At 36.0% G+C, this 26,445-nt stretch overlaps 1 protein-coding gene across 2 annotated transcripts in view; it reads right to left on the minus strand.

The window, feature by feature from the left end:
• The window catches only part of MMP16 (matrix metallopeptidase 16), a 201,544-nt gene that overhangs the window by 48,410 nt on the left and 126,689 nt on the right, over nucleotides 1-26,445 (minus strand). For both annotated transcript variants that reach the window (XM_035316408.1, XM_035316409.1), the window contains 2 exons: nucleotides 15,354-15,515; nucleotides 8,211-8,428 (listed from right to left, as the gene is read on the minus strand). In XM_035316408.1, the coding sequence (XP_035172299.1) occupies nucleotides 8,211-8,428; nucleotides 15,354-15,515 (380 nt within the window). The remainder of the gene's footprint in view (nucleotides 1-8,210; nucleotides 8,429-15,353; nucleotides 15,516-26,445) is intronic.

Consider the following 26,445-nt stretch of genomic DNA (forward strand, 5'->3'; position numbering starts at 1 on the left):
TGTTCAGCTGCCTAGCACGGTAAAACCATCACAATGTTTAACTGTCTAACCTTTACAGATACATCCCACATCCTACCACTACATTTTTGTATGGGTTCATACAATTATTTGAGCAGTTCTGTTGAGCTCAGTTTTGTCTACCCCATTGTGAAAAAATCTTTTTAATGTGATGACTCTGTGGGGTAGGAAGTGTAGGTGTAATGGTTCATCAACAGAAGGAAAGGATTAGTCTTTGAATAAAGTGTTTTAGACCAGAGCCTGACCCTTGAAGTGGAGGCTGATTTCTCCTGAAAGCTGATACCAGAAAGGAGACAGGAGAGGATTTGTCTTGCACAGCTGGAGGTGGTGGCTCCCCACAGACCCCTCTGTTAGTGCTTTGTGATCAGCAGCTGCATACACGTCTGCTGTGCCTGGACCCTTCTCCTGACCTGAACAGGAGACTGTTCAGGTCTCCTGTGACTAGCAGTTTTGTGACTGCTAGTCACAAAACAGACCCCTGATTAAGTCTCACTAGATACCCCCTGTGAGAGCTGTAGCCTAAAAGAGACAATGGATCACATGCTATGGGGACATGAATTGGTAAAACAGTCAAATTTCAATGGATTCACAGCATCACAGAATGACTGAGTTTGGAAGGAACTTATTTCAGAGTAGATTCAGAGGAGTATGAAGAAATGCTCAATCTCCGCCTTTGGAGGAGAGTGGAGAAAGTAGATGATGCAGAGACAATTTGCAGATCTATTCCTTTCTAGTCCTCACATTTCAATACCTACATAAAATCACAATAGAGCTGAGGTTGGAAGGCACTTCTGAGGATGCAACCCCCTCCTTTGCTCAAAGCAGAATCAGATGAAGCCCATGGCTGTGTCCAGTCAGGTTTTGAGGCTCCACAAAGGTTTTGAGGCTCCAGAGGCTCCACAGATTCTCTAGAAAACCTGTTGCAGTGTTTGATCTGTAAAGATTTACAATGGGAAGGTACTTTCCTATGTTTAAATTGAATTAAAATTGAATTTAAACAAGTGTTTCTGTCTTATTTTTCACCCAGGGAAAATAGAATTCAGAAAGATGTTAGTATGTAATTTAAGGTGATGTCTCAGCAGTACATCATTCACACTTGTGTTAAGGAGACAGTCAAACAGCAGGTACCATCATGTCACTCAAAGAAATGGCTTTAGGAGAAATAATAATATGAGTTTTGCATGGGAGGGTTTATTTAGGTCAACATGGTGTGGGCAATGACATATTAACAACATGGCAACATGCTTTGAATGAAAAGATTGTGTGGTACAACATCAAGGTGCCCACAAAGACACCAGTGTCTAAGCGCTGGCTGACATTCAGAAAAAAACTGAACTACATTTATAGTGGAACTGTTTGACCTCAGAAGACAGACTGTATCTAATTAAAAGCAAAGCACATATGATGGACATGAGAGAAGCTCAGTGCCATCTGCTTTGCTGCTGATCAAATCCTTTTACACTATACTGTTTGCCAATGGAAACATAGCCTTCTTGGAAAAAAATAGTACTTCTCTGTCTGACAAATCTAAGGCTCTGCTGAAGATATTGAGTCACGCATCCTTCCAAAGTTATGATTTATAGTGGGCCAGTACATTAATAATAGGAATTTTACTAGCCACATATTGCAGATTGTTAATCAGTTCAAGTTGCTTATGAGTTTCAATAACATATATATGCATTACACTTGCACTCTTGTAAATAAATCCCTAGTAATATATAGCTATAATTCTCTATTCTTTTCTATGCACGATACTCATATATGCACAAATGTACTTGGAGGTTAGTAAGTGCTACTTAATAAGTGTAGCTATGACTGGTTCGTCATCTTTCAAATGAACATAAAACTGTGTCCATAACATTTTTTTTCAAATGTGACTGGGAGGATTTTTAAATGTCTTACTCGGGGAAGTTTATGACTCGTGATTACATTCTTGTCTAGATTTCCCTGCAGCTGGATGGAGTATACTACCTGCTTCCCATACAGTGATGAAGAGACAGTGCATTTTAAAGTTGTGAAACATGGTAGCTAAAGTCCTTTCCTAACTTAGAAGCACACTGAAAGATTTAAATGAATTTTGGAAAATATTTTGTCATCAGCCAGTGAAAGTACCTATATACCAAAAATACATGAACTATGACCTTTTAGCATTCCAGCACTTCCCTGCTTTTGTCCTACTTGACATCCTACAACTTGTTTTTTGTGCCATGAAACATCCATCTTGTACATTTCCAATGGGCTTGGTCTACTGCGATACACTGAAGTCCCCCCTGAACTTTTGCCGCTTTTCTCCCTCCTTTTCAACACAGAACCTGAGTTACGCGAATTAAAGCTGCTGTCCTCCCTAATGAGTACAAAAATAGCAAATCCCATCAGGCTATTCTTCCTATCATAAAAATATGAAAAAGAGGTAGAAAGGAATCAGCTCTCCGCAGTCTTAGCTACTTCTGACCTTCCATTCCTGGTCTTTTACAGTTGATATGTTGTGTTTTTCTCTCTCAGATCCCGAAGTGTTTACTTCCACAGCATCCTCTGCTGAACATTCCCAGGCTGCAATTGACAGACCAGACATCCACGGCATTATGAGACAAAAACAGCTACACAAACAGTCTAGGAGACCTTTGAAAAAGCATATGCTTTCAAACTCAGTGGAGTCAAGTCTCTTATTGTTTCTATTTCTTTATCTCTACTTTTTATTAGTAGTATTTTTCCCCTGTCTCTCAGATTATTTTTTTATTACACCAGCCAGTCTACTGATTAAATAGTCAATGCTAAAATGCTTTAAAAATTCCTCTTCTGTTTAATACATATCAAGAAACTTTTTTTTTTTTTTTTTTTGGTCTTCTTTTGTGTTTAACAGCATACTCCATATAAGTACACAATTCCAAAAGGGATATTGAATGGCAGCTATACAGTTATGTATGAAAGCAACTGCAACCTAAACTAATGCCAAGGGCTAATGACAGCCTAATTAGCTTGGTTTGCTTGGCACTTCATAAATGTTTTTACAGTGGTTCGCAGCAGATGAAGAGTCAGAAAACAAATTTCTGCAAGTTGTGGAGAAATTACTATAAAATAGTAAAACACAGCCTGTTAAGGCCTTCCTAAAATTGTTTCCATATTCTACCATCTGTAACACTAACATTTCAGAAGACATTTCTCTAAGCTGTAAATGCTCTTTCCCTGGTGGACACACTTCTTTCTCTACACTTACATTACAACAAAAAACATATTAAATGGCAATGGTTAAATCTGGTATTCTCGAAGGAGACAGTTAACTTTTCAAACATGAGTACTAAAAACATTATGGATCATATAATATCCATAATCCATTCATTTGTTTCTTAAGGAGAACTGTGCCCAGTTCAAAATGCTAAAGATTTTATTACAATCCATATAAACTTAAAAGAAACATAAAGGAAAAAAATAATAACAGCAGTAACACATATTGTTGAAAAAGAGCTAAAGGTAAGTTCGCTGACAAGGAACAATCAACATACAGAGTCAAACACAAGCTATACACACCTCAAAAATTACACAATAAACAACCAGTGTGACTCTGCCTGCATACTGATAGATAGTACATCTGAGAGACAGGAATTTCTGTGCACCATTGAACTCCTTGATTTTTTTTTTATTATTATTATTAACTGTACAGAATATTCAGAAAGCATTAACATTAGTACCTTTATGGGTAGGACATCCAATATCATCTTCAAAACTCTCTCTCTCTTTTTTTTTTTTTTTTTTTTTTTTTTTCCCTACAGAAGATTTGAAAAGCATGCTGTAAATATCTTCGCTAATGAATCGTATCTGGTGACCTTAGAAAATGAGGATCCTTTTCACAGAGGACCCTAGAGGTACTTCCAGGAGACTTTAAGAAGAGGACAGGATTGTCAAATATAATATAATTATAATATATAATATATATATAATATTTTTTCAATTAAAAGCAGGCAGACTGACTGTCATACCACTTCACACAACTTTTCCAGTAAAGGAGGACCAATTTGTTTTTTCTCCATTTTTCAGCATTTTCTACATCCCTGGAGAGTCCTAACTAAACAGAGGGAGAAAATAGCTGGAGAAAATACTGGAAATGAGAGTGACAGCTAATACTAATTGCATTCAGAATAAATGCAGTAGCTAACAGGAACCTCAAGATAAAAACTTGGCACTCATGAATTTTGGCATAGAAAGTCTTGTCCTGATGTTTTTTTAGACCAGTTCAAGCGCATTTTAAACAATAAAAATAATTGTAAAACTACATTCAATTAAGACAAACTTCATACACTTTCAAATATCATCTGATGAAATCTGAAACCAGTTCTTAATTTATTTTCCATTATTATTATTATTATTATTATTAGCATATTACTTCTCCATGCCATATAGCTAGCAGTGGCATTTTAAGGGCACCTAATTTAATGAATTCAGGAAAAAAAATATTTTGGTAACAATACGTTTATATAGCAGTAATCCATGTATATTTGTTGAAAAACTTTTTTTTTTTTTTCCATAAAATCCATTAATTTCTAACAAAACAGTTCACCTGTAAAATTCCAATTTTATTTGCTTATCTTTGGGGAATCTTTAACATGTTGATTGCTTTACTTCTGTGTTTACCAGTCGTTACATTAAGAGCAATTCTTCTTTATTTAATTCCTTAAACCACACAAATTTTAATCGAGTGTTGCTAGGACTGCTATATTGTGAAATTGATGGAAAACAAACAAACAAACAAAACAAAACAAACAAAAAAAAAAAAAAAGAAGAAGAAGAAGATTCCATTTTCCCTTTAAGTTTACTGTTATTCAGTTTAACTCTGGTTCTAGCCCTTTGAGAATACTGGATATTCTTAAAACCACAAAGCTCATCAATTTGATGGAATGCAGCAATTGCCTCTAATATTCTAATACATTTAAGTATAACTAATAGCTAAATAGCCAACAGAAAGCAATCTTCTTTAAATTAATATTGTTTGTCATCTACTATGAAAATCCACAGTGTATCTCAAACTCAAACTATCTTTTTTCCTTCAGTTTTATGCTTAAATTATAATTTAATTATTCAAAATGGCTTGCATTCTTCAACTCTATGGCTAAGCTCCCAAGCAATTTCAAGGATTATTTAAACAAATTGAGCACCTGATCTTGAAACTGGACCATGAGATAAAAATATTAGCTTTTTTTCATTTTGAAATTCGTATACAGCACACATGCTATTCAGAAGGAAGTAAAATTTGCCACTACACAGTCATCACAGACCTGTGGATAAAGAGAAAGAAAGCAAAGGATATCACTTGATTAGCCTTCAACTTGATTAATTTTAGCTCATCTGGGAACTATCCAGCAATAATTCTTCCAATGAAGGTCATAATTCTTCTTTAATTGTTTCCACCTGGTACAGTACTGCCATCAATTCCCTCTTTTCTCTGCCTCTCTGTATCTGGTTCTTAGCCTGTTGCTCATGCCTTCCCAGGATTTCTTTGTACTAGCATTAAGGGGCAGGAGTAAGGTGGTTGCATTTTTCAGTTGTGTCAGACAACAGAACCCCCAGCTTCACTTCTTCCATTGCCGGATGCTCTCCTTGAATTCATTCCTTATTCCAGTTTATACCTTTTGAGAATGAATTCTTGTCTTGCTCCTGCTACAGTCTGATGTGCTAAGCTTTCACCTGTAATCTGCTCACACTGATATTCTGCAAAGGGAAGTAAAAAATAACAGCCCCTGACTTTCTGGCTTTTCTAATTCCTTCTCCCTTTTCTTGATTCTTTCATGCTCCTCCCCGTGCACATACGCACACACGAGAGAGAGAGAGAGAGAGAATCACAACCAGGTAATGAGACTGTCTTAGTAGATGAAAATCATTAACAAATTAATTTCTTAACCAGAATGTTCAGAATGGCCTAATAACCCGAGGATTCAAAGACACACAGACTACAAAACCAGGATTTGTATACTTAACTAAATCCCATTGTTTAGCATGCTAACCCAAGTTATCTCTTGCCATGATGCCAGGTACTCTGAAGAGAAAATGAGAACTGTGGGACCCTTAAAGATATTCATCCAGACAAATGTCATATTTTTATTGCCTTCCAACATATCGCTTTTAAGATTGAAACAACTGAATTTTGTAATTCTAAACTCGAGACATAAAACCTGTAAACACTCTGTTATTGGTTGTTTTCTCTGATAATATTTGACCATGTTTCTTCATTAGAACATTCTTCGTGTGGACATCAGGAATAAAATTTTAGTTTTAGAACATAAACGCATGCTAGAAAGTATATAAGCTATATAGTAAATATGTAGCGTTATATGTAGTGTTAAGGCAATAAGCAGCAAACAACTTTCCAAGAAAAAATAGTTATTCTTTTCAATCAGGATAGTAAAGAGTGATCAGTAATGGTGGTCAATCTATTTATCCAGGAACACTGACTTGGCTAGACAGGAAATTTTGTATTAGTGGGATAGCATTTCGCTATTTATCGATTTATGTCTAAAATAAATGAGAGAATGTTTTATTGCTCTTGAAGTGGATGATATGAGATTGAAGTAGATATTTTAATATCCTGTTTAATGTCAAGTTAGAAAATTAGATTCTTCCTTAACCTTTGAGTTTTAGTCATAAAAAGACTGATAGTTCAAGACCTCTCAGAGTTTGAAGATGTACCATCTACTCAAATGAAAAGGGCTGACAGCCCTAGGGATGACAAAACACTTAGCTGTTCCTGGAAAAAAATATATATATATATATATATATATATATATATATATATTCTTTTCCTCACTAGGTTATGAAGTTTTTCATTAATAATTGGGTTGTGAAGTTATTCATCAATAACTGGTTACTCATCAATAATTGGGATGGATTAATGTAAAGTTATTGGTAAATATTTTTTCTAAGTTATGCTACAGAAAGTCAAAGTCTGAGTAGTACTGCTAAAGAGATTTATCTGGAGCAATAGAGTACATAAAAAGAAAACATGTTAAGGGGGTAATGGCCCCACCAGAAAGAACAAAAAGGAAGAACGAAAAAAAAAAAAAAAAAAAAGGCAAAACAAAACAAACAAACAAAGAAAACATTGAATTGGTATCTTCATGCTTTAGGACAAATTCATGTGTACTTGTGATATTGCTGAAGGAAAAAGTACTATCCATTCATGTAAAAGGCCCTAGCTATAATGTTGAATCATGTCATATATTTACAAAGCAAATCACAGAGTCACAGAATCATCTCGGTTGGAAGAGACCTCCAAGATCACCGAGTCCAGCCTCTGACCTAACACTAACAAATCCTTAAAGATCCTATGTTTCCTGTTGCTGAAGCATATTTGACACAGCAATAGTTCAAAATAATAGATTATCCTCTTTCCTGTTTCCAGAACACAGCAATACTTGTCAACAAATTGTCTTAAGATTTAAGACATTGAATAATAAATATTTTGTAATTATTTTTCAACATTCAATGCCTTCTGGAAACTGTACTTCCTAAGATAGTTTTGATGTCCATGAGCCTTAGCAAAATCCTTCTATCAAAAGACTGCCTTTCAGATCAGTTTGATTAATTCAGTTTGTTGCATATACCACATTTATCAGCTTAGAGCAAGATGACTGGAAATAAACAGCAACCCATTTGCAATAAGATTTTTGTATTTTTTTGACAAAGAACTTTACTTAGATGTTGTGGGTTTAATGCAACCACAACACAATGACACACATCCATTGTAAATGACAGATCTAATCATAAAGTTAGAATTATAGCTCTGGGCAAAAATAAATAAATATTAAATAAATAAATAAAATTAAGACACACAATATCTACTATATGTCTGAATGTAGCTGTATCCCAGCAAAGTCATTCTTACTAGCTCCTACTCATGAGCTGATTTATGCTTTTTTATCTCTCCATAACCTGCAGCATTTATTTACACTTGCATTTTGAGACATTACATTTTCTGCTGACATGGGTATTTTCCCCGAATAGAACATTACAGCAGTCCCTTGCTAGATATTTAAGCTATGTGTATGTTTATTTTTTAATTTCTTTCTTGAACTTTCTAACTGTGAGAGGCCTGGGAAAGTGGAGTCATGATGAATGAGAGTTTGCTTAAAAAAAAAAAAAAAAAAAAAAAAAAAAATAAAAATGTAGACATTTGATATAACATTGAAAATTTCACAACCTCCTACCTTGAAAACAAACATTTCCCGGCGAAGAATAGCCAGAGTGTTGAAGTTCCCATCACAGATGTTAGGTTTGGCCCCAGGATAGGAAGGTTTATCACCAGTGGGTGGCCGGGGAGGTTTAGGTTGTCTGTCATTCTTCCGCGGGTCTGCTGGAGGGATCGAACGATGTGGGGGCACTGTTGGCAGAGGTCTTGTTGGTGGTGGGATCCTGTCAGGGGGACCTTTAAAAATAATAGCAAGGGATAGTTTATCAGCGACATTTCAAGAAGAAATACAAAGAAACCCTGCTGTAAGCAGTGCAAATCCTACAGCGGGTGGAGAATGGAAAAAGTGACCTAATCAGCCTTTCCCATGTTGCTAAAGGGTATAATGAAGGAATACCACAGAACGAAGGCATTAATGAATAAAATAATTATTTTTCACTATTCAGGATCTTTCTTCTTTATTGGAACAACAATCCAATAAAACTTTCAAAAGATTTATTCATCACATATACTTTACCAAGTGAATAAGAACTGTTCAGAAAGAATAATTGTCTCTTGCATAAAATAAAGGGAATAAACAAACAAAACTTTTCCTAATAAGACTATCACCAGTCAATTGGTTTACAAACCATCTTTTTAACTTCTGCCTATCAATTTGCATATGTGTATGTATGACATATGTGATAATTTCTACTGACCCAATTTTTAGGCAAAGTACTATCTTATTCAGAACATGTTCCCAGCTTTCCACACTTCCCTTTGCTATGTATAAAACTGGACTTCAAATCCTATGCATCCACATAAATAAATAAATAAATATTTTGCATTTTTCTTCGAAATTCTGAAATTGTTTATGTTTTATATTTAATTTTTATTTTTTGGTGAGTTTAACAAAGCTAGATACTTATATATTATATATATATTTCCTTCTGCATATGCAAGGATGGGATCCGGAAAGGCAGGGCACAGATGGAACTGAACTTGGTAAGGGATGCAATGAATAACAAGAAGGGATTCTGTAGGTACGTTGGTCAGAAAAAGAAATGCCAAGGAGAGTTTATCTCCTCTGATAAATGAGAAGGGAAAACTGGTAACAACAGACATGGAGAAGGCTACTCAGCAACTTCTTTGGCTCAGCCTTCACTGTCAGTCAGGATTTCCACATCTATCAAGTGGTATCCCTTTCTATGGCAGGGGGCTGGAGTTAGATGATCTTTAAGGTCCCTTCCAACCTAAGACATTCTATGATTTTATGATTCTAATTCTCTGAATCCCTGGGCAGAATCTGGGGGAGCAAAGTCCCTCCCGCTGTAAACAAAGAAGAGGTTCAAGACCACGTGATGAAACTGATGAAACAAGTTTATGGGACCCAATGTCATAAATTCCAGGGTCCTGAGGGAGCTGTCTGATGTAGTTGCCAAGCCTCTCTCCATCATATTTGAAAAGTCATGGTAGTAGGGCAAAGTCCCTGGTGACTGAGAAAAGGGAAACATCACTCCCATTTTTAAAAAGGGTAGAAATGAAGACCAGGTGAACTACAGACTGATGAGCCCCACCTCTGTGCCTGGGAGGATCATGGAACAGATCCTCCTGGAAGCAATGTCAAGTCACATACAAGACAAGGCGGTGATCCGAGACAGTCAGCACAGCTTCACCAAGGACAAATTGTGCCTGACCTGTCTGGTGAACTTTTATGATGGAGTGACTGCATCAGTCAACAAGAGAAGACCAACCCATGTCATCTACCCGGGCTTCTGGGGCTTTTGATATGACTCCATATGACATCCTTGTCTCTAAATTGGAGAAATATGGATTTGAAGGTTGGAGTATTCAGTAGATAAGGAATTGGCCAGATGGCTACAGTTAGAGAATTATAGTTATAAAGTTATGTCCAGGTAGAGGCCTGTAATGAGTGGTGTCCCTCAGGAATCTGTCTTGGGACTGGTGCTGTTTAATATCTTTATCAATGACGTAGACAGTGGAATAGACATAGACAGTGGTACCCTCAGCAAGGGCCTGCAGCATAAGAAAGACATGGACCTGTTAGAGTGGGTCCAGAGGAGGACCACAAAGATGACTAGAGGGCTAGAGCACCTCTCTTATGAAAAATTCTGGGGGTGTTCATCCTGGAAAAGAGAAGGCTCCAAGGAGGTGTCATTGTGGCCTTTCATTAGTTAAAGAGGGCTTATACAAAAGATGGAGAGTGACTTTTTACACAAGCAGATAGTGATAGAAAAAAAGGGAAACATTTTTAAACTAAAAGGGGGGAGCTTTAGATTAGATATAAGGAATAAATCCTTCAATATGAGGGACTGGAACAGGTTGCCCAGAGGATCTGTGGATGCCCCATCCATGGAAGTGTTCAAGGCCAGGTTGTATGCGGCCCTGAGCAACATGATCTAGTGAGTGGTGTCCCTGCCAATGTCAGGGGGGTTAGAATTAGAAGATCATTAAAGTCCCTTCCAACTCAAGGTTGGAATTAAGTTATGATTCTATGATAATCCTAATGGCAATGGATTTACTTGCAATGGATGCACTGAGTATGTCTTTCCCTTTCTAAACATACTAGAGCATTTACCTATATTTTCTATGTACAACAATATTGGAAGTTTCAGTTGGATCGGTAATATTTATGGAAACAAATGAAAATTTAAATTTGGATCATCTCTCCAAATCATTTAAATACAAAATCAATTTTAACTTTAAAAAACTAACATATTCTGCATGAGCAACTTCAGAAAGACATTTTAATAGTAAGACAACCTTAAAACTTCATAAATGCCATTTGAATTTCCGATACCTTTTCAAAATAAGCATACTTTTTAAACAAAAATATAGACTATGTAAAGAAATGGTAAACTCCCCAAATGGTTGTCATACAATTTATTTCATTCACAGTTTTAAGGTTTGTTGCACTTATAATTTACAGTTAATATTGGTGTTTTGAGGAATATTGCAGACCAAAGGACTTATTAAAATAAGTGTGACATTTTTATTGAGGCGTATGATTCCTGATCACCTCTTGATTTTAAAGGAGGAAAGGAAACAGTTTGAAGTAGCTTGTGTTGGGATGATTTTAACCCCAAACCAAAGTTTTCATATGTCTTTTGCTGGTGATGTCAGATATTACTTCCCAGGGGTAACACATTTCTCCTAATGTATAGCCCACAGATGTTAGAGGTTAGTTTTTGGCAAAGTATTGTTGTCTAGCCCGCAAGTCTAGACTACCAACTTATGAGGTCATGAGAAACAACCTTCCTTCTAGCTAATCACACAGGAAAAAAAATAAATAAACACACACACACACACACACAAAAAAAAGAAAAAAAAAAAAAAAAAAAGCTCGGTAAGCTAATCGCTTTTTGAAATTGCTATTTAAGCTTTATGAAAATATATATCAGTGTTTACTAATATATTTTTAAAAAGCTTGTTAATATAAAATATATCATAATGGCAGCACAGTTTTAGTTAGCAGTATAGCAATTCTACACCAATATAGGTGTCATTCGTAGTAGTAATGATATGCAAGTAATGGCCCTGATAATATTCAATTTAACCCTGATAGTTAAACCTCTAAACTGTAAATAACCCTTGAGTATAAAATTAAATCTAATACAAAATTAATTGGGGAATATTAACCAAGGGAGTTTTAAATTATACTACTGGATACATGGCATTAACATAGAAATAGCATGGATTTTTCACTGTAGGAAAAAAATATATATATGTATATATACGTATTACAAACAAAACAAACAGCTATAAAATCAAAGTCTTTAAAACCACGAACAAAATTATGGCTTTGGAAATGTAAGGAAAATTAATGTGAGAGTAAGTCTTAGATTCAGCCTATAAGCAGAATAATGTTATTGTTTTCATAGAACCATTTAGTTTGGAAAAGATCTCTAAGATCAACTAGTTCAACCTTTAATATAGCACTGCCAAGCCCACCATTAAACCCTGTCACTAAGCTCTACATCTACACATTTTTTGAAGACCTCCAGGGATGGTTACTCAAGTATTTCCCCAGGCGGCCTGTTCCAATACTTCAAAACCTTTTCAGTGAAGAAAGTTTTCCTAATATACAACTTAAACCTCCCCGGCACAATTTAAGGCCATTTATCTTATCACTTAGTGCTTGGGAGAAGAGACTGATCCCCACCTCACTATAGCCTCCTTTAAGGTACCTGTAGGGTGTGATAAGGTCTCCCCTGAATGTCCTTTTCTCCAAATAACCACAGCTCCCTCAGCTGCTCCTCATAAGACTTGTTCTTTAGACCCTTCACCAGCTTCATAGCCCTTCTTTAGTCATGCTCCAGCACCTTGATATCCATCTCGTAGTGAGGGGCCCAAAACTGAACACTGTATTCAAGGTGCAGCCTCACCAGAGCTGAGTACAGGGGGACAATCACTTCCCTAGTCCTGCTGCCCACCCAGTTTCTGATACAAACCAGGTTGCTGTTGGCCTTCTTGGCCAACTGAGCATGCTTCTGGCTCATACTCAGATGGCTATAGACAAATACCCCCAGGTCCCTTTCCGCCAGGCAGCTTTCCAGACACTTTTCCCCCAGCCTGTATTATTGCATGGGACTGTTGTGCCCCAAGTTCAGGACCCAACACTTAGCCTTGTTGAACTTCATAGAGCTGACCTTGGCCCATCAGTCCGTCCTATCCAGATCCCTCCACAGAACCTTCCTACCCTCAAGCAGATCAACCCTTACACCTAACTTGGTGTTATCTGCAAACTTACTCAATCCCCTTGTCCAGATCATTGGTAAAGATATTGAACAGAACTGGCCCAGTTACTGAGCTCTGGGGGCCAGCACTAGTGACCGGCCTCCACCTGGATTTAACTCCATTCATCACAACCCTGAGCTCAGCCACCCAGCCAGCTTTTAACCTCACAAAATGTACACCCATCCAAGCTGTGAGCAGCAAGACTCGGAAGAATGCTGGGAAACAGTGTCAAAGACCTTACAGAAGTCTAGGTAGACTACATCCGCAGACTTTCCATCACCTACTGAGTCCATCACCTTGTCTTAGGAGATCAGGTTTGTCAGACAGGACCTGCCCTTCATAAACACATGCTGACTGGACCGGATCGCCTCGTTGCCCTGCAGGTGCTGCATGATGGCATTCAGAACAATCTGCTCCATGAGCTTCCCCAGAACAAAGGTCAGACTGACAGGCCTGTAGTTTTCTGGATCCTCCTTCTGGCCCTTCTTGTAAACGGGCATCATTTTTGCTAGCCACGAGTCCCCTGATAGCCAGGACTCCTGATAAATGATGGAAAGCAGCTTGGCGAGCACTTCCACCAAGTCCTTCAGTACCCTTGGGTGGATCCCATTCGGCCCCATAGACTTGCATGCATCTAAATCATTGAGGAGGTCACTAAAAAATTCCTCATGGATTATGAAGGATTCATTCTGCTCACCAACCTTATCTGCCAGCTCAGGGAACTGGGTAACTGGAGAACAAATGGTCTTGCTGCTAAAGAATGAGACAAAGAAGGCATTAAGTACCTCAGCCTTTACCTCATCTCTTGTCACTATGTTTCCCCCACATCCAATAAAGGATGGAGATTCTCCTTAGTCCTTCTTTTCTTGTTTATGTATTTATAAAAACATTTTAATTGTCCTTAACAGCAGTAGCCAGATTGAGCTCAAGTTGAGCTTTGGCCCTTCTAATTTTCTCCCTGCACAGCCTCATGGCATCATTATAGTCCTCCTGAGTGGCCCGCTCCTTCTTCCAAAGGTCATAAACCCTCTTCCTGACTTCTAGCCACAGCTCTCTGTTCAGCCAGGCTGGTCTTTTTCCACCCCGACTTGTCTTTTGGCATCTGGGGACTTCTAAGATTTCATTCTTGAAGAGTGTCCAGCCTTCCTGGACTCCTTTGCCCTTCAGGACTGTCTCCCAAGGGACTCCCCCAGCCAATCTCCTTAACAGGCCGAAGTCTGCTCTCCAGAAGTCCAGGGTGGCAGTTCTGCTAACCCCCTCCTTACTTTTCTAAGAATCAAAAAGTCTATTAATTCATGATCTCTATGCCCAAGACGGCCTGCAACCTTCACATCACTCACAGGTCCTTCTCTGGTAACAAGAAAAAGATCCAGAGGGGCACTGTCCTTAGCTGGCTCACTCACCAGCTGTGTCAGGAAGTTATCTTCCACACACTGTAGAAACTTGCTAGATAGTTTTCTCTCCACTATGTTGTATTTCCAGCAGACATCTGGTAAAATGAAGTCCCTGGTGAGAACAAGGTCTAGCGATTGTGAAAGTTCTCCCATCTGCCACGTATAGAATATTTTGTCTGCCACTTCAGCCTGGTTGAATGGTTTATAGTAGAATCCCACCATGACATCTGCCTCATTGGCCGTCCCCTTTATTCTTACCTATAAACACTCAAATCTGTCATCACCACCGTTCAGATCTAGAAAATCAAAATACACCCTAACATACAGGGCTAGGTTTTGTTTTGTTTTTAAATTTTCAGTTACCTTACATTCTCAAATACATATGGAATTTACCTTCGCTGGATGTATCTCCTATTTCCAGCCACAAAAAATAAAATAAAATAAAATAAAATAAAATAAAATAAAATAAAATAAAATAAAATAAAAATAAAAAGTGGGTATTTTTTTCTTTTTTTCCTCCTGTGTATCTCAAAGTCTTGGACTCATAATCACATTCTTTTAAGATCAATTAGCTATATTTATCACAAAAAAGGGCTTTCAGGGACCACAAAATTGATCTACCCAGGGAACTGTTTAGTATTATAACTGATAAACTGATAACTGAGAAGCAATCAATTCATACAGTTATATGAGTTTAGAGTACTGTGAAAATAAGCTCATTATGGTTAAAGCCTGCATATCTTAATATTTTAATAGATTGGGATCCCTTTGCAGATATTTTCTTTATGGCCTTTTAAAACATTTAAGATTAGCATTCCAGCTGAGTGCAAATTTGAATGCAAGTTGTGAACACTGAGAAAACAAGTAAAAGAACTTCATCAAAATTTTTGGCATTATCACAAGAAGGCCTTTGGGATAACGAGTGGCAGAACCTACCCCTACAAATTATTTTTAGAGAGATGATGTGGACAGGAAGTTGTCAGACATATTCTTAAGTGAAAATATTGTTTGCTAATTAAAATATGACATACCATATATCTTCTGGATGCCCTGTAAATCATCGTTAGGCAGTTTGAAGTTATCAGTTTCCATATACTGGTAAAATGGAGCCATGATTGCTGTGGGATCATTAGAATGCTCCAAGCCCAGAGCATGTCCCAGTTCATGCACAGCAACTAGAAACAGATCATTTCCTGGGGAGAAAAGAAAGGAAAAAAAAAAATGTTTGAAACAATAAGCATAGCAACAGAAATAACACGAGTGGAGGACTCTTTATGTGAAAGATATTTTCATTGAATTTGAATTTTACTAGTTAATATTTAACAATGAAACATTAAGGTAATGTATTAGCAAAGGTAACTTTACTTTCTTTTTTTCTTTTTCCTTTTTTCTTTTTATTTTTTTTAAAGAGATAAACAATCATATTATAACCATATGATACTCATACGGATACCATAAGAGTGTTTGCCTTTTTAAACTGATGCACATGGTTAGTACAGGGTTCAAGTGTCATATCTGGCATCTAGGCTTGTGTGCAATTTTAGACATCAGGTTTATGCTTTAGTTAGGCTAAGTAAAAATGTTTGCACTAAGACATAGTTCCAAAAGGAAAATATCTCTGATGTGTGTAGTTAACTTCACAGACTGAGGACTACCTCTTTAGGACAAACCCTCCAGGGAACTGAGTCATCCAAGTGGTAGCAATCAGGTCCCTGCTGATAATTTGTACATGTTGTCCATTTCTAAATCATCATAATTGAAATTTTAATGAGGGAAATATGGGTGTCTTGCTATCTCATTCCCAAAATAGGATCCCCTTATTTATTTCATTGTATAATCACTATATATTTTCAAATTATTAAGTATTAGAAATTTTGATTTATATAGACCTAAACAATAAAATGTCAGACTCCTATTATAGACTGATTTCACGCTTTTGTTTTTCCCTTCTAAAAATCCACATTTCATTTTTATTACAGGGTATTGGAAACAATTAGAAATGTTACCAGTAGAATTATGGCACTCTGTGAAGCAAACACAAATCAAAGTCAGTAGAACTATTTCTATAAAAGTTTCAGAGCTCGACCTCTATGGTGTTCATTTTGCTTATTTTTATTCATCTAAGATTGCACGAGTTCAGCATATCTTTCTATAAGTCTTTTGTACAGATTATGTCTGTATGTAGTCAACCTGTTATATAATGAGACTTTGGAAAAAATGTTTTACATCAGAAAGATTCTGGTCACTTGGAGAGGATTCACATCCAGTATATTGCTCAATTTCACCACATAGGAACAGGAGGAATCATTTCTCAGAAGTGTGTTCCTGTCCCACACAGAAATTATTCTAGGTTACCATCTCATGATGAACATATAACTTTTAAAAAGTTGGACATAAGCGAAAGGGGTCCCACCTAGAGCAGGTAGCTTCTTTTTGAAATACCAGTATAAATGGTGAAAAAGTAAAACTGAAATGTAAAGTCTATACTGTGGTCCAGTAGACAGATATATATTGAGATGCAAAAATGTTCAACATTAACTTTCATTCTATAATCTGTAAATCCTTTGGAGGTAGACAGTAATATTCCACTGCTGGCACTGGGATTATAAGTACTTTTATAATATAATAATAATATTAAACACTGGATTTAGGAAAAAAAAAAAAATTACATAACTTTGAGAACATAGTTGAGAGTGTTTCAATTCTTCAAGTATTTCCTCTTGCTGATACAAGAAATAAACTTTCTCCCAAGTACCCATGAAAGGGGAAACACTTGGCAGTAGATATCTTCATGATGTATGGAACCATGTTGATGTTTGTAAAATAAATGTTTGATTGAAAGCATGGAAACATTCATAGTTAAAACTGTTTAGTTGACAGAGTCTTTTCATGTCTTTCTTGTTTTTAATCCAGAAATATGAAAACTAAAAGATTGTGCTCCTTCAGTATAACTGTGCATAAAAATCACCTTTCAAAAATTAATGTGACATAATATGCATTTAGAAATGAGAAAAACTTTATCCTATCATTTATAATTAAGTGGTTTTCAGATGAAGTATCTTCTTGACTATATGTATATATATATTTGGAAGTAGTTCTCTACATATCAGAGCAGATTCTCTGTGCACTGTTGTAACAGGTTTGAGAAGCTTGACTGTCCCTGTCAGTAATGCTTTTGATAACTGAATTTGCCCTTCTTTATTCAGTCAAAACTGATCTTGACGGTATCTCATATGAATAATCCACAACATCTGTGGCTAACCTCAGCATTTTAAGTAATGCACAGGAGCAACTCTGTAAATGTTTTCATTTTGCACTCGTAATGGAATAATTAATATCCTTTAAAAATGATAGTTTAAGATGAAAAGACATGAAACAAGATATTACTGTGCTATAGCTATTGTATTGCGACAAGGCTCACAATTCTTTTCTGCATTTTATGAAAGTTAAAGTTTCAACACAGGTTTATTAGAATGAAATATTTCTTTGTTCAGCATTAGATTGTATGTGTAAAATGGAACTTCCTTTTGTTCATCAGACCTTGTGAAAGGCAAATTTGTCTCCTAGACCTGGACTCTTACCATCATAATTAAGAATATTAACCAGTCTAAGTCTTTGTATCAATAATTGAACTATCAACCTGCACACAGTATTTATTGAACCATTTTCATACAGATTTACATTAATAATATTTGAATTTTTAATAATATAAATAATGACACTATGACTAGGCTATCTATTAATAGATTAAAGAGTGTTTTACGTGTGGTAGTCGACATCTACTGTTTGAAGTGAGAGGGCTGGGAGGTGAACTTGTAACCATTTCTAAAATTACGCAAAACTACAGTTAATAAAATAGTCTTGAAAGAGTCTACTGCTTCTCTCTAATTGTGCCAGTTATACAATGCCTGAAGAATCAATACATCCTTTCGTTCTCAGTCCCCATTGAGTATTTATAAAGATCTCCAGGAATTCCTATCTTGTTCCATGTTGACTTTGAGGCTGCATAAATTACACAATGAAGTGAATATGCATAGTAAATAATTAAAACATCTACTGGCATGTGTTCCTTACAGGATCACATATGGCAGAGCTCTTCTACTACTACTTCTAAGTGATAGTCGGTCTATGTCAAAGAACCAGCATTATGCAAGGGGTGTTCGTTTGTCTCTCTTCCTGTGTATTTTGGGTGGGGTCATATGTGAAATATAATAAATATTCAATATCTGTTTGGCCCCTCTATGCTTAGTAAAAGCCCAAAAGGGAAAAAGGGAAAAGTACTGTAATTTCTACCTCCTGCAATGCAATGGGTAGATATCAAGGTAGCTATTAAATGTGGTAAACCAGAGACAGAACTGCCCTTGGAGAAAACAGGTAAAGGGGAAGGTCACAGGAAAAAGTTGGGAGAATAACATTCTTGCCTGGGGTGACAGAGTGATTTAACAGGGAACATATTTTCTACTTATAGTCAAATAGCTCAATTTTTCATAACTATTTCCATCAAGAGTCATGACTGTCTCCAGGGCATCCTGAGTTTAAACTGACCCAAATAATTTAGTGCAGTTGAAACTGAGGTTTAAACCAGTTCAGAATGTGTTGCATGAGACCACTGCAGGTAAGACTTACTATTGTCATAGTTTTCATCTTTTTTCTCTTGCATATGATTAGACCTCTCTAATTCAGCAACAATTACTCAGTCCCTCTTTGCTTTTGGGAGAGAACTTGCCTTGAGCATCACAATGTTACTATAACTCGCTACTGAGAGTGCAGAAGGATAATCCTAAAAGTGCTCATTCTTTCTCTCCAGACTGCGCAAAAGTGTATTTGAGTCTGCAAGGTTGATAACAGGACAACTTCAGTTCCTTGGCCAGTGGTCAGATAAAGATGGAGTATACAGGCAAGTGAATATTAGTACCAGCTCCAGAAAGCTGTGTTTTCATACTTACACTGGATATCATCTTTTAAATATTTTCAGTCCTCACCATTGAAGGAGAGAGTCCCAAATGATTCTGTATATCCATATACATTATGCATGTAGAAATATATATTTCAGTCTACTTGGCAAAATGAAACGTCATCTTAAAAACTTTAAAAAGTCATGAGTAAAAGAATTAAACTACATACAACTATGACGGCTTTTAAACTAAAAGTTGCCACTTCAGGATGTACAGTGGTGAATATTTATTGTGATAGTCTCAGTTACATCTTGTTATATTTATCTATAGGGTCATAGAGAAGTATTGCAAAATATATTTCCCAAGTCCAAAATCTGTGCATCCCTGGTCTTCTGTTATTAACATAGAAATTCAGAATAGGATATAAGATCAAACAGATTGTGATTGTTTTTCTTATTTTATCTCAGGTTTAAATTCACATGAGAAAAAAAAAAAAAAAAAAAAAAAAAAAGTACTATGTGTAAGGAACTAAGAGGAACTAAAACAAAATGATTATTTTTATACTGACACTTTTCTCTGAGGCCATATAAACTATTTTAGGCACCACATCTGCCTGACTTTACAATCACTGCCCAAACTCCAGAATATAAATATGTATTAATATATCAAATATTCAACAGCCAACACTGTGGAGCACAGCATATAGAGAAACCTCTGTAGCTAATATATACACTATTTTTCATGTCTACAGAGAAACGAAAGAAACTAAGCTAATATGTTTGGCCACAGCAAGCTATTAAGAAACACTAGTACTAGAGACATTATTTCCTGCTTTAAATGGTATGTGAGTTTAATTTAGAAAAGCAATACCCTAATGGCTTAGCAACTGTTAGATTTGTCACTTGGCCATCTTTTTTGACATAGCACTAAATGACACCCCAAGGCATGTCACTTGGTTCTTCTCCTTGGCACGTGATAGTAACTGCTACAATACATTATGAGCTCAAAAGTTATCCATCTTTCAAATGCCAAGTGACCTAAATTTTGAAGACTTCTATATCCAACAAAATGAACAACAAAATGAAGCTAGAAGATGATTTTAAAATGTGAAACAAACTGTTAACACTACAAAACTATTTTATATACAGACATACAGACTTTTTTTATTTTTTTTTCTCAAATCTTATTCTATTTCATTTTTTCCTGTGACACAGAATGTTTCAGATTAAACACATATGAATCTGAAATGTAAATCTGTACAAGAAAGACTTCCATTTCATATCTATTATCAACAAACTAGTACTCCAGAGGCAACTTTATAGTTCATCAGAGAACATTACACATGTGCTGCCCATGAACTTGTCTGATGTATTTACAATTTGCATTTTTGTTATTTGGTTCATTTATACCATTGAATCACCAGACCAAAGCTGCTAATCCAAACTTGCTGAAATGCTGCAAAATTTAGAATAAGATTCTTACTGCATGTAGCATACAGAAAAATTGAAGTTGTATATCTATGGTTATTTCCAGGCAGGACAAAATTTTGAACGTGATATTTCAACAGTCACTAATAAAAGAAGACTTCTTCTTTCTGTAATCGTATTGCAATACAGCAGAATTGAGCATATACATGTATGCTCATACATAAATACAATATATGCATGCTATATATGAGTATAAATGGTCCTGGATATAAATCATAGGCATGCTCTTACACAAAACAAGAATAACACTTTTTTTTCTTTTTTTTTCTTTTTTTTTTTTTTTTTATTCTACAGAGTATATCCACGTTCTCTATGAACTTCATGTACCTATTACATGTACCTAATACATAGTGTATTTTGAAAAATTAAATACTAAATCCCATTTAGTCATTTTTCCACTGTGACAAAAAAGAATGACACAAAAATGTATTTCATTTACTCTGTCATTATATATAAGCTAATACGTATACTGCAATATTCACAGATTGTTTTGCTGATGTGTATAGATATTTGGAAACAGTAGGGAGACACAAGCAGTTTATTATATATAGAAAGTATGTACTAATACACTCTGTATGTCATTTAGTATACCTACACCCACATGTGTACACTTCTTTAAAAAATACTCTATTTTAAACTGACCAGCAGATTAGTGTGAAATTTAAACTAGCTTGCTTGAAATTTGTCAAGGGAATATTCAGCAGGACTGTCTTAGGGTGACTCAGTGATCATTGCTGAAATTCACTAAGAACATGTGAGTTTAGAAGAGTGTATGTCTTTTCAGGCAGTGTTCTACTGGTTCTGCATATTCTAGGCATAATTTAGAAGAAGTCAAGAGCCTGATAAAAAACACCTTTGAATGGAGCCCACATTCTTTCATAAAACATATCAGCCTCTGCTTTAAAAGGGGAGGACGTGCAGAAGGTAAGACTTTTTGCTCTACCACTTATATTTATTATCATTTATACAACCATCTAGTAAATAGTTTGAAATTGACATAATTAATTACTTCTGATATTCTTAACTTTCTTTCTAAAACAACATGATGTAAGGATCTTTCCACTTTATTTTTTTTCTCATGGTTTTAATTACTAGTAATAAAAGATTTCACCAAAATTATTCTGATTCATGTATCAATATCAACATCTCTAAAAAGTGAGAAGTCAAGCAGTTGGAAATTATCCTAGGGGAGGTAAGCAAGGTACTAGAACACGTTGCTTACCCCAAAAGGTGTAAATAAGGTTCTGCAAATATACTGTTTACCGTTTTGTTTCATGCTTTGAGGAAACCCTGCTGTGACAATGAACCTAAAAAGACTAAGAACATATACACTTATGCAGATTCTTTAGCTCCCAGGATTAATTTCCGTCCATCTCCTGGGATTAATTCAGCATGCAGGTATACTACCGAATTTTTATTCTATTTTCAGATGACATTTGCATTCAGATAGTAATGAAGCCACATCAGTTAGCAGACTGAAAAGTTCTATTTTATATGTGTTCATGGCCATCTTTAGATACGAATTATTTTAAATAAATCAAAATTATATTGGATTTTTTTAATTTTGTTATAAAAGATCTTCATAAATTATTTTTTCTCAGAAAACTCACACCAGTCAAAAGGTTTGAAAATGAAATGGTTATTCTTGGAATATTACAAATGACTAGGATGCTAAATAACATTTAATCTGTTTTTCCCGTAGTCTCAGTGCATTTGTGAATGTTGCACATACTGTAGCAGCCTTGTCTATTTATATTTTTTCCTGTCTTCTCTTTGTTGCTGTTTTTGGTTGTTGCTGTGGGAACAATAAGCTGTAGAAGTATTTAAAACTTATTTCTGAAGGCTGTGAGAATGAACACATGCTGAGACTGAATGTTTGAATATGTGTGTGACAAGAGCATGTATCACATATTTATCGGCTCTCTTGCATGGTCCTGTCCTTAACAGTCATTCATGTGAAGGGAATGGACATCTTTCTACCACTCCTGAGTGAGTGCCAGGGTGGGAAAGGATAAAAATAAAAGGGCTTTCATTGTGGTTGAGTCCATATTAAAATCAAATCCTTGCCTTTGACAATAACAAATGTAGATTTTGACTTAAAGCCACTCAGCTAAAATGCTGGCTTGTTAACACTGCAGCTACTTTTGTTTTGAAGAGATGTTTTTGTTATTGTTATTGTTGTTTTTTCTTCATTTCCTCTAACATTCTGTGTATCCTACTACAATGAGAAATATGTGCAATTACTAGGAGGAACGTCAAAGTCATGCTGCCAATATTCACAATAGATGTAACTTGCCATGGGGCAGAAATCTGCATGGGTCCTGCAGATCACTGAAATCACCCAAACAGAACCACGTAGAATTTAATTTATGTGTAAAGCATGTGTTGGCACTCTGCAGAGATAATTTTTTACCCAGTTTTAGTTAAACTACTGAGATTAATTATATCATGCTCTAATTTAATTTACACAAAAGCCAGGCGGTTGTTATTCCTATCCTACTTAGCACATATATGTGACTAAGATTTTTTTAAAGATAAAGTGACATAGCATTGTATATATCTTTGGGAATTTTATGTGAGTAGTTCTTCTTTCTTTATAGTTGTTTTGCTTGTTTAGTTCCTATCAAGAGAAAAAAATCACAATAGAATTTTCCATACTTTTTGTTCTTGGACTGATGATGACAGAACTGGGAATTAAGAATCCCAATTGGCAAAGTGATTAGGAGAAGGAAAAAAAAATATATATATATATTTAAAATTCTATGACCTGAGAAGCAGATATGATTTCTTAGAAGGCTATAGACTTTAACAGGAGACTTGATCCAAGTGCATATCATATTTTAAATGGAGGCAACATTGAACTGGTGATCATAAATAGGGAGAAAGTGACAGAAAGACAAATCTTTTGTTTTACTTTGTTAAAATTTACACATATTAAATGCTATGATCTATTGGATAAATCTTCTGTCATCAGAGGGTATATCTATACACCTGTTTGTTTTACTTTACACAGAGGAACTACTGCAAGAATCTATGGCACTCAGAATGCTGTCATTTTGACACTAGTGACTCTTGCCATCAGCACGGAGATAGAGGCCTCAGAACCTGCTGTGGAAGGGAAGCCTCCAGGATGAAGGATTGTAGAGAGCAGCTCCAAGGGTGCTGGAGAGGCTAAGATGGTTGGGCAAATAAGCTGTCCTCTTGGGCCCCACAGCAGAAGAAAGCCTGTGCAAGAGGAAGATAAAGGCAGGAGATAGCTAGTCCTGCCAAACTGCAGAATTTAAATGTGGGGATGTTAGATGGGGCAGAGGCTGACCATGGTCATATGTCCAACACACTTCCCTCCTGTTGGTAAGGAGCTCAGAAGGACTCCAACCCGGAGGGGGACAGAAGCTGGCACAGGCTGGGAGAAGGGGAAATGCCAGAGGTCCCATGTCTTTGACAGCTCTCCAACCACAGCTTCCCAGGAGAAAGCAGGGAGCTGAGCACAAGGTCACCGGGGAGAAACTGGTCCCACAGCTGCTCTGTCACATCCTATGCTCAGGCAGGTGTGGGACCATTGTCTCTCTCCCTGTGTCAGCCAGCATGGCCAGCCCTATTAGTAACATAAGTGATCATTAAAAGCACAAAACAGCTAAGAACATTAAGAATATTCTTATATATCATACCTATTAGTTCTTAATGAAGCTCAGGCACTAATATTTTTACTGCTTCTGTTAGAACCGCTAACTGGTGTAAAGCTAACGACATTAATCCTATGCAATATTGCTTACACACTTTCAGTTTCCTGAATAGACAGTGCTTACCCCAATTTCTTATCAGTTCACCAACTGCATCAATGGAAAGGAGATATATATAATTCTTATGGTAAGGGAAAACAAATATATGTTTACATATTACCATATTATCCATGACATGTTCAAAACTTAAATTATGCAATCCTTTGCGGATTACCATATTTAAATCTAGGGGAAGGTGTTTGTCCTGTCATACTTCAGGGATAGCCTGCGCCAGTAACTACCTTGTCTGAGAGTAATACTGAACTGTTCTCCCAGCAGGCGCCTCTGCTGCTGAGATAGATTTCCTTGGACCCCAGTTGATGCTATTATTTGGAAGCAGTTATTACTTCAGTTCTCCTTCTCTAATCTGAAATCACATGGTTTCAACATTGCAGGCAATATAGCTCTACTCTAACTACAAAGGAAGTCTATGAGATTAACTCAGATATAAACATCAACATTTGGTCAGATTGATTCCACCCCCTGAGTCTGCTGGCTTCTGACTTAGGTCTTTTCATTTAGGCCCATGACAAAACATTAATCGTAAACTGCAAGATACAGATTTAATTCTGTATACAAAATCAGGAAGCGTTCATTGTTTACTTGAACTAGAGACTTAAACCTGTCCACTACAGCAAAACATTTTGCACAGACAATATCGTTCTTTTAATTTAGCTGGTTCTTTTTGATCTTTCTGTTTTCATCTTTTCCCCAACCTGATATTTTAGCTGTAGATGTTTCCAGGTACTAGTGTTAAATGCTCAGCATTTTTTGAAATGCAAACCACTTAGGAAAGAGTCTAAATATAGACTTAGAAAAAAAAAAGGCCTCAAGAACATATGGTTTAAGCATTTTGAAGTACAGAATTGACGGAGTAAAGCACAAATTATTCTCTAGATTTGAGAACACAGACATTGTGAGAAAGTCTTTCATTAGACAGTCATATACTGTTCTTAAAAAAGTTATATATGAGGTTTCCTTATATTTTAGGGTTAGCTTACATTCTACTTTTGCAACAACAATATATTAATTTTCTCCCTAACAGATAAAGAAATACACAATTATGTAAAGTTCTTGTCTCATTCTCAGAAAACCATACATAGTAATTGGGAGTGTGATTTTTCCAGTTCTGTTTGCCTCTGAAAAGGCAGGAAGAGGAGGGGTCAGCACAATAACGATATTCTATAGAATGTCTGTGGGAAAAAGTCAGCTTTCTTAGAACCACTGTCTTGGAGAAAAAGTCTCCACAAAGTGGTCCTAGCAGCCAACAGAGACTCTAAGATCCAACATGAGATTTGGAGTGCTGAGCCCAGCAATTTGATGGTTATAGATAGTTTTTTTAGATATTCACATATAATTCTCTTTCCTAAATTTTATATCTACTATCTCAGACTGATAAAAATATAGTTTCAAGCTTTTTTTTTTTTTTTTGTGTGTGTGTGTGTGTGTGTGTGAACTGTTTGCCTATTATGGCAATTTATTTGTGATTAAAGATCAAAGAGGTAATTTTCTTTTCCTTTTTTTTTTTTTTTTTTTTTTTAACCTGTCATGTTTAACAGTATGACAGTATGGATTTTCATAAGGTCTCCACAGCAAGTGGACCTGAAATGAACCCGAAATTCAGAAAGCAGTTTCTTTATAATTAGCATTAGACCCATTAGTATTATTTTTACAGTATACATTTTAAAGAAATGCTGTCTTTCTGATAGATGATGGAGAACAGAAAAAGATGTATAGGAGATAAAAATAACACTAGAATATGTTAAATCATTTCCTTTTCCCCCGTTTTCAATAACTGTTTGTTACGTAGATTTATATGAAGCTCTCTCAGATTCAGGACCTGGACTTAAAATCTGCTAAGCCTCCTGCTAAGAGGAGGAAAGGTAGGATCTAGATTTATTTGTTGTGTGTGAGGTCTTTCTTTCTTTCTTTCTTTCTTTCTTTCTTTCTTTCTTTCTTTCT

This window comes from Oxyura jamaicensis, chromosome 2, assembly GCF_011077185.1.
Source record: "Oxyura jamaicensis isolate SHBP4307 breed ruddy duck chromosome 2, BPBGC_Ojam_1.0, whole genome shotgun sequence".
Taxonomy (NCBI): Eukaryota; Metazoa; Chordata; class Aves; order Anseriformes; family Anatidae; genus Oxyura; species Oxyura jamaicensis.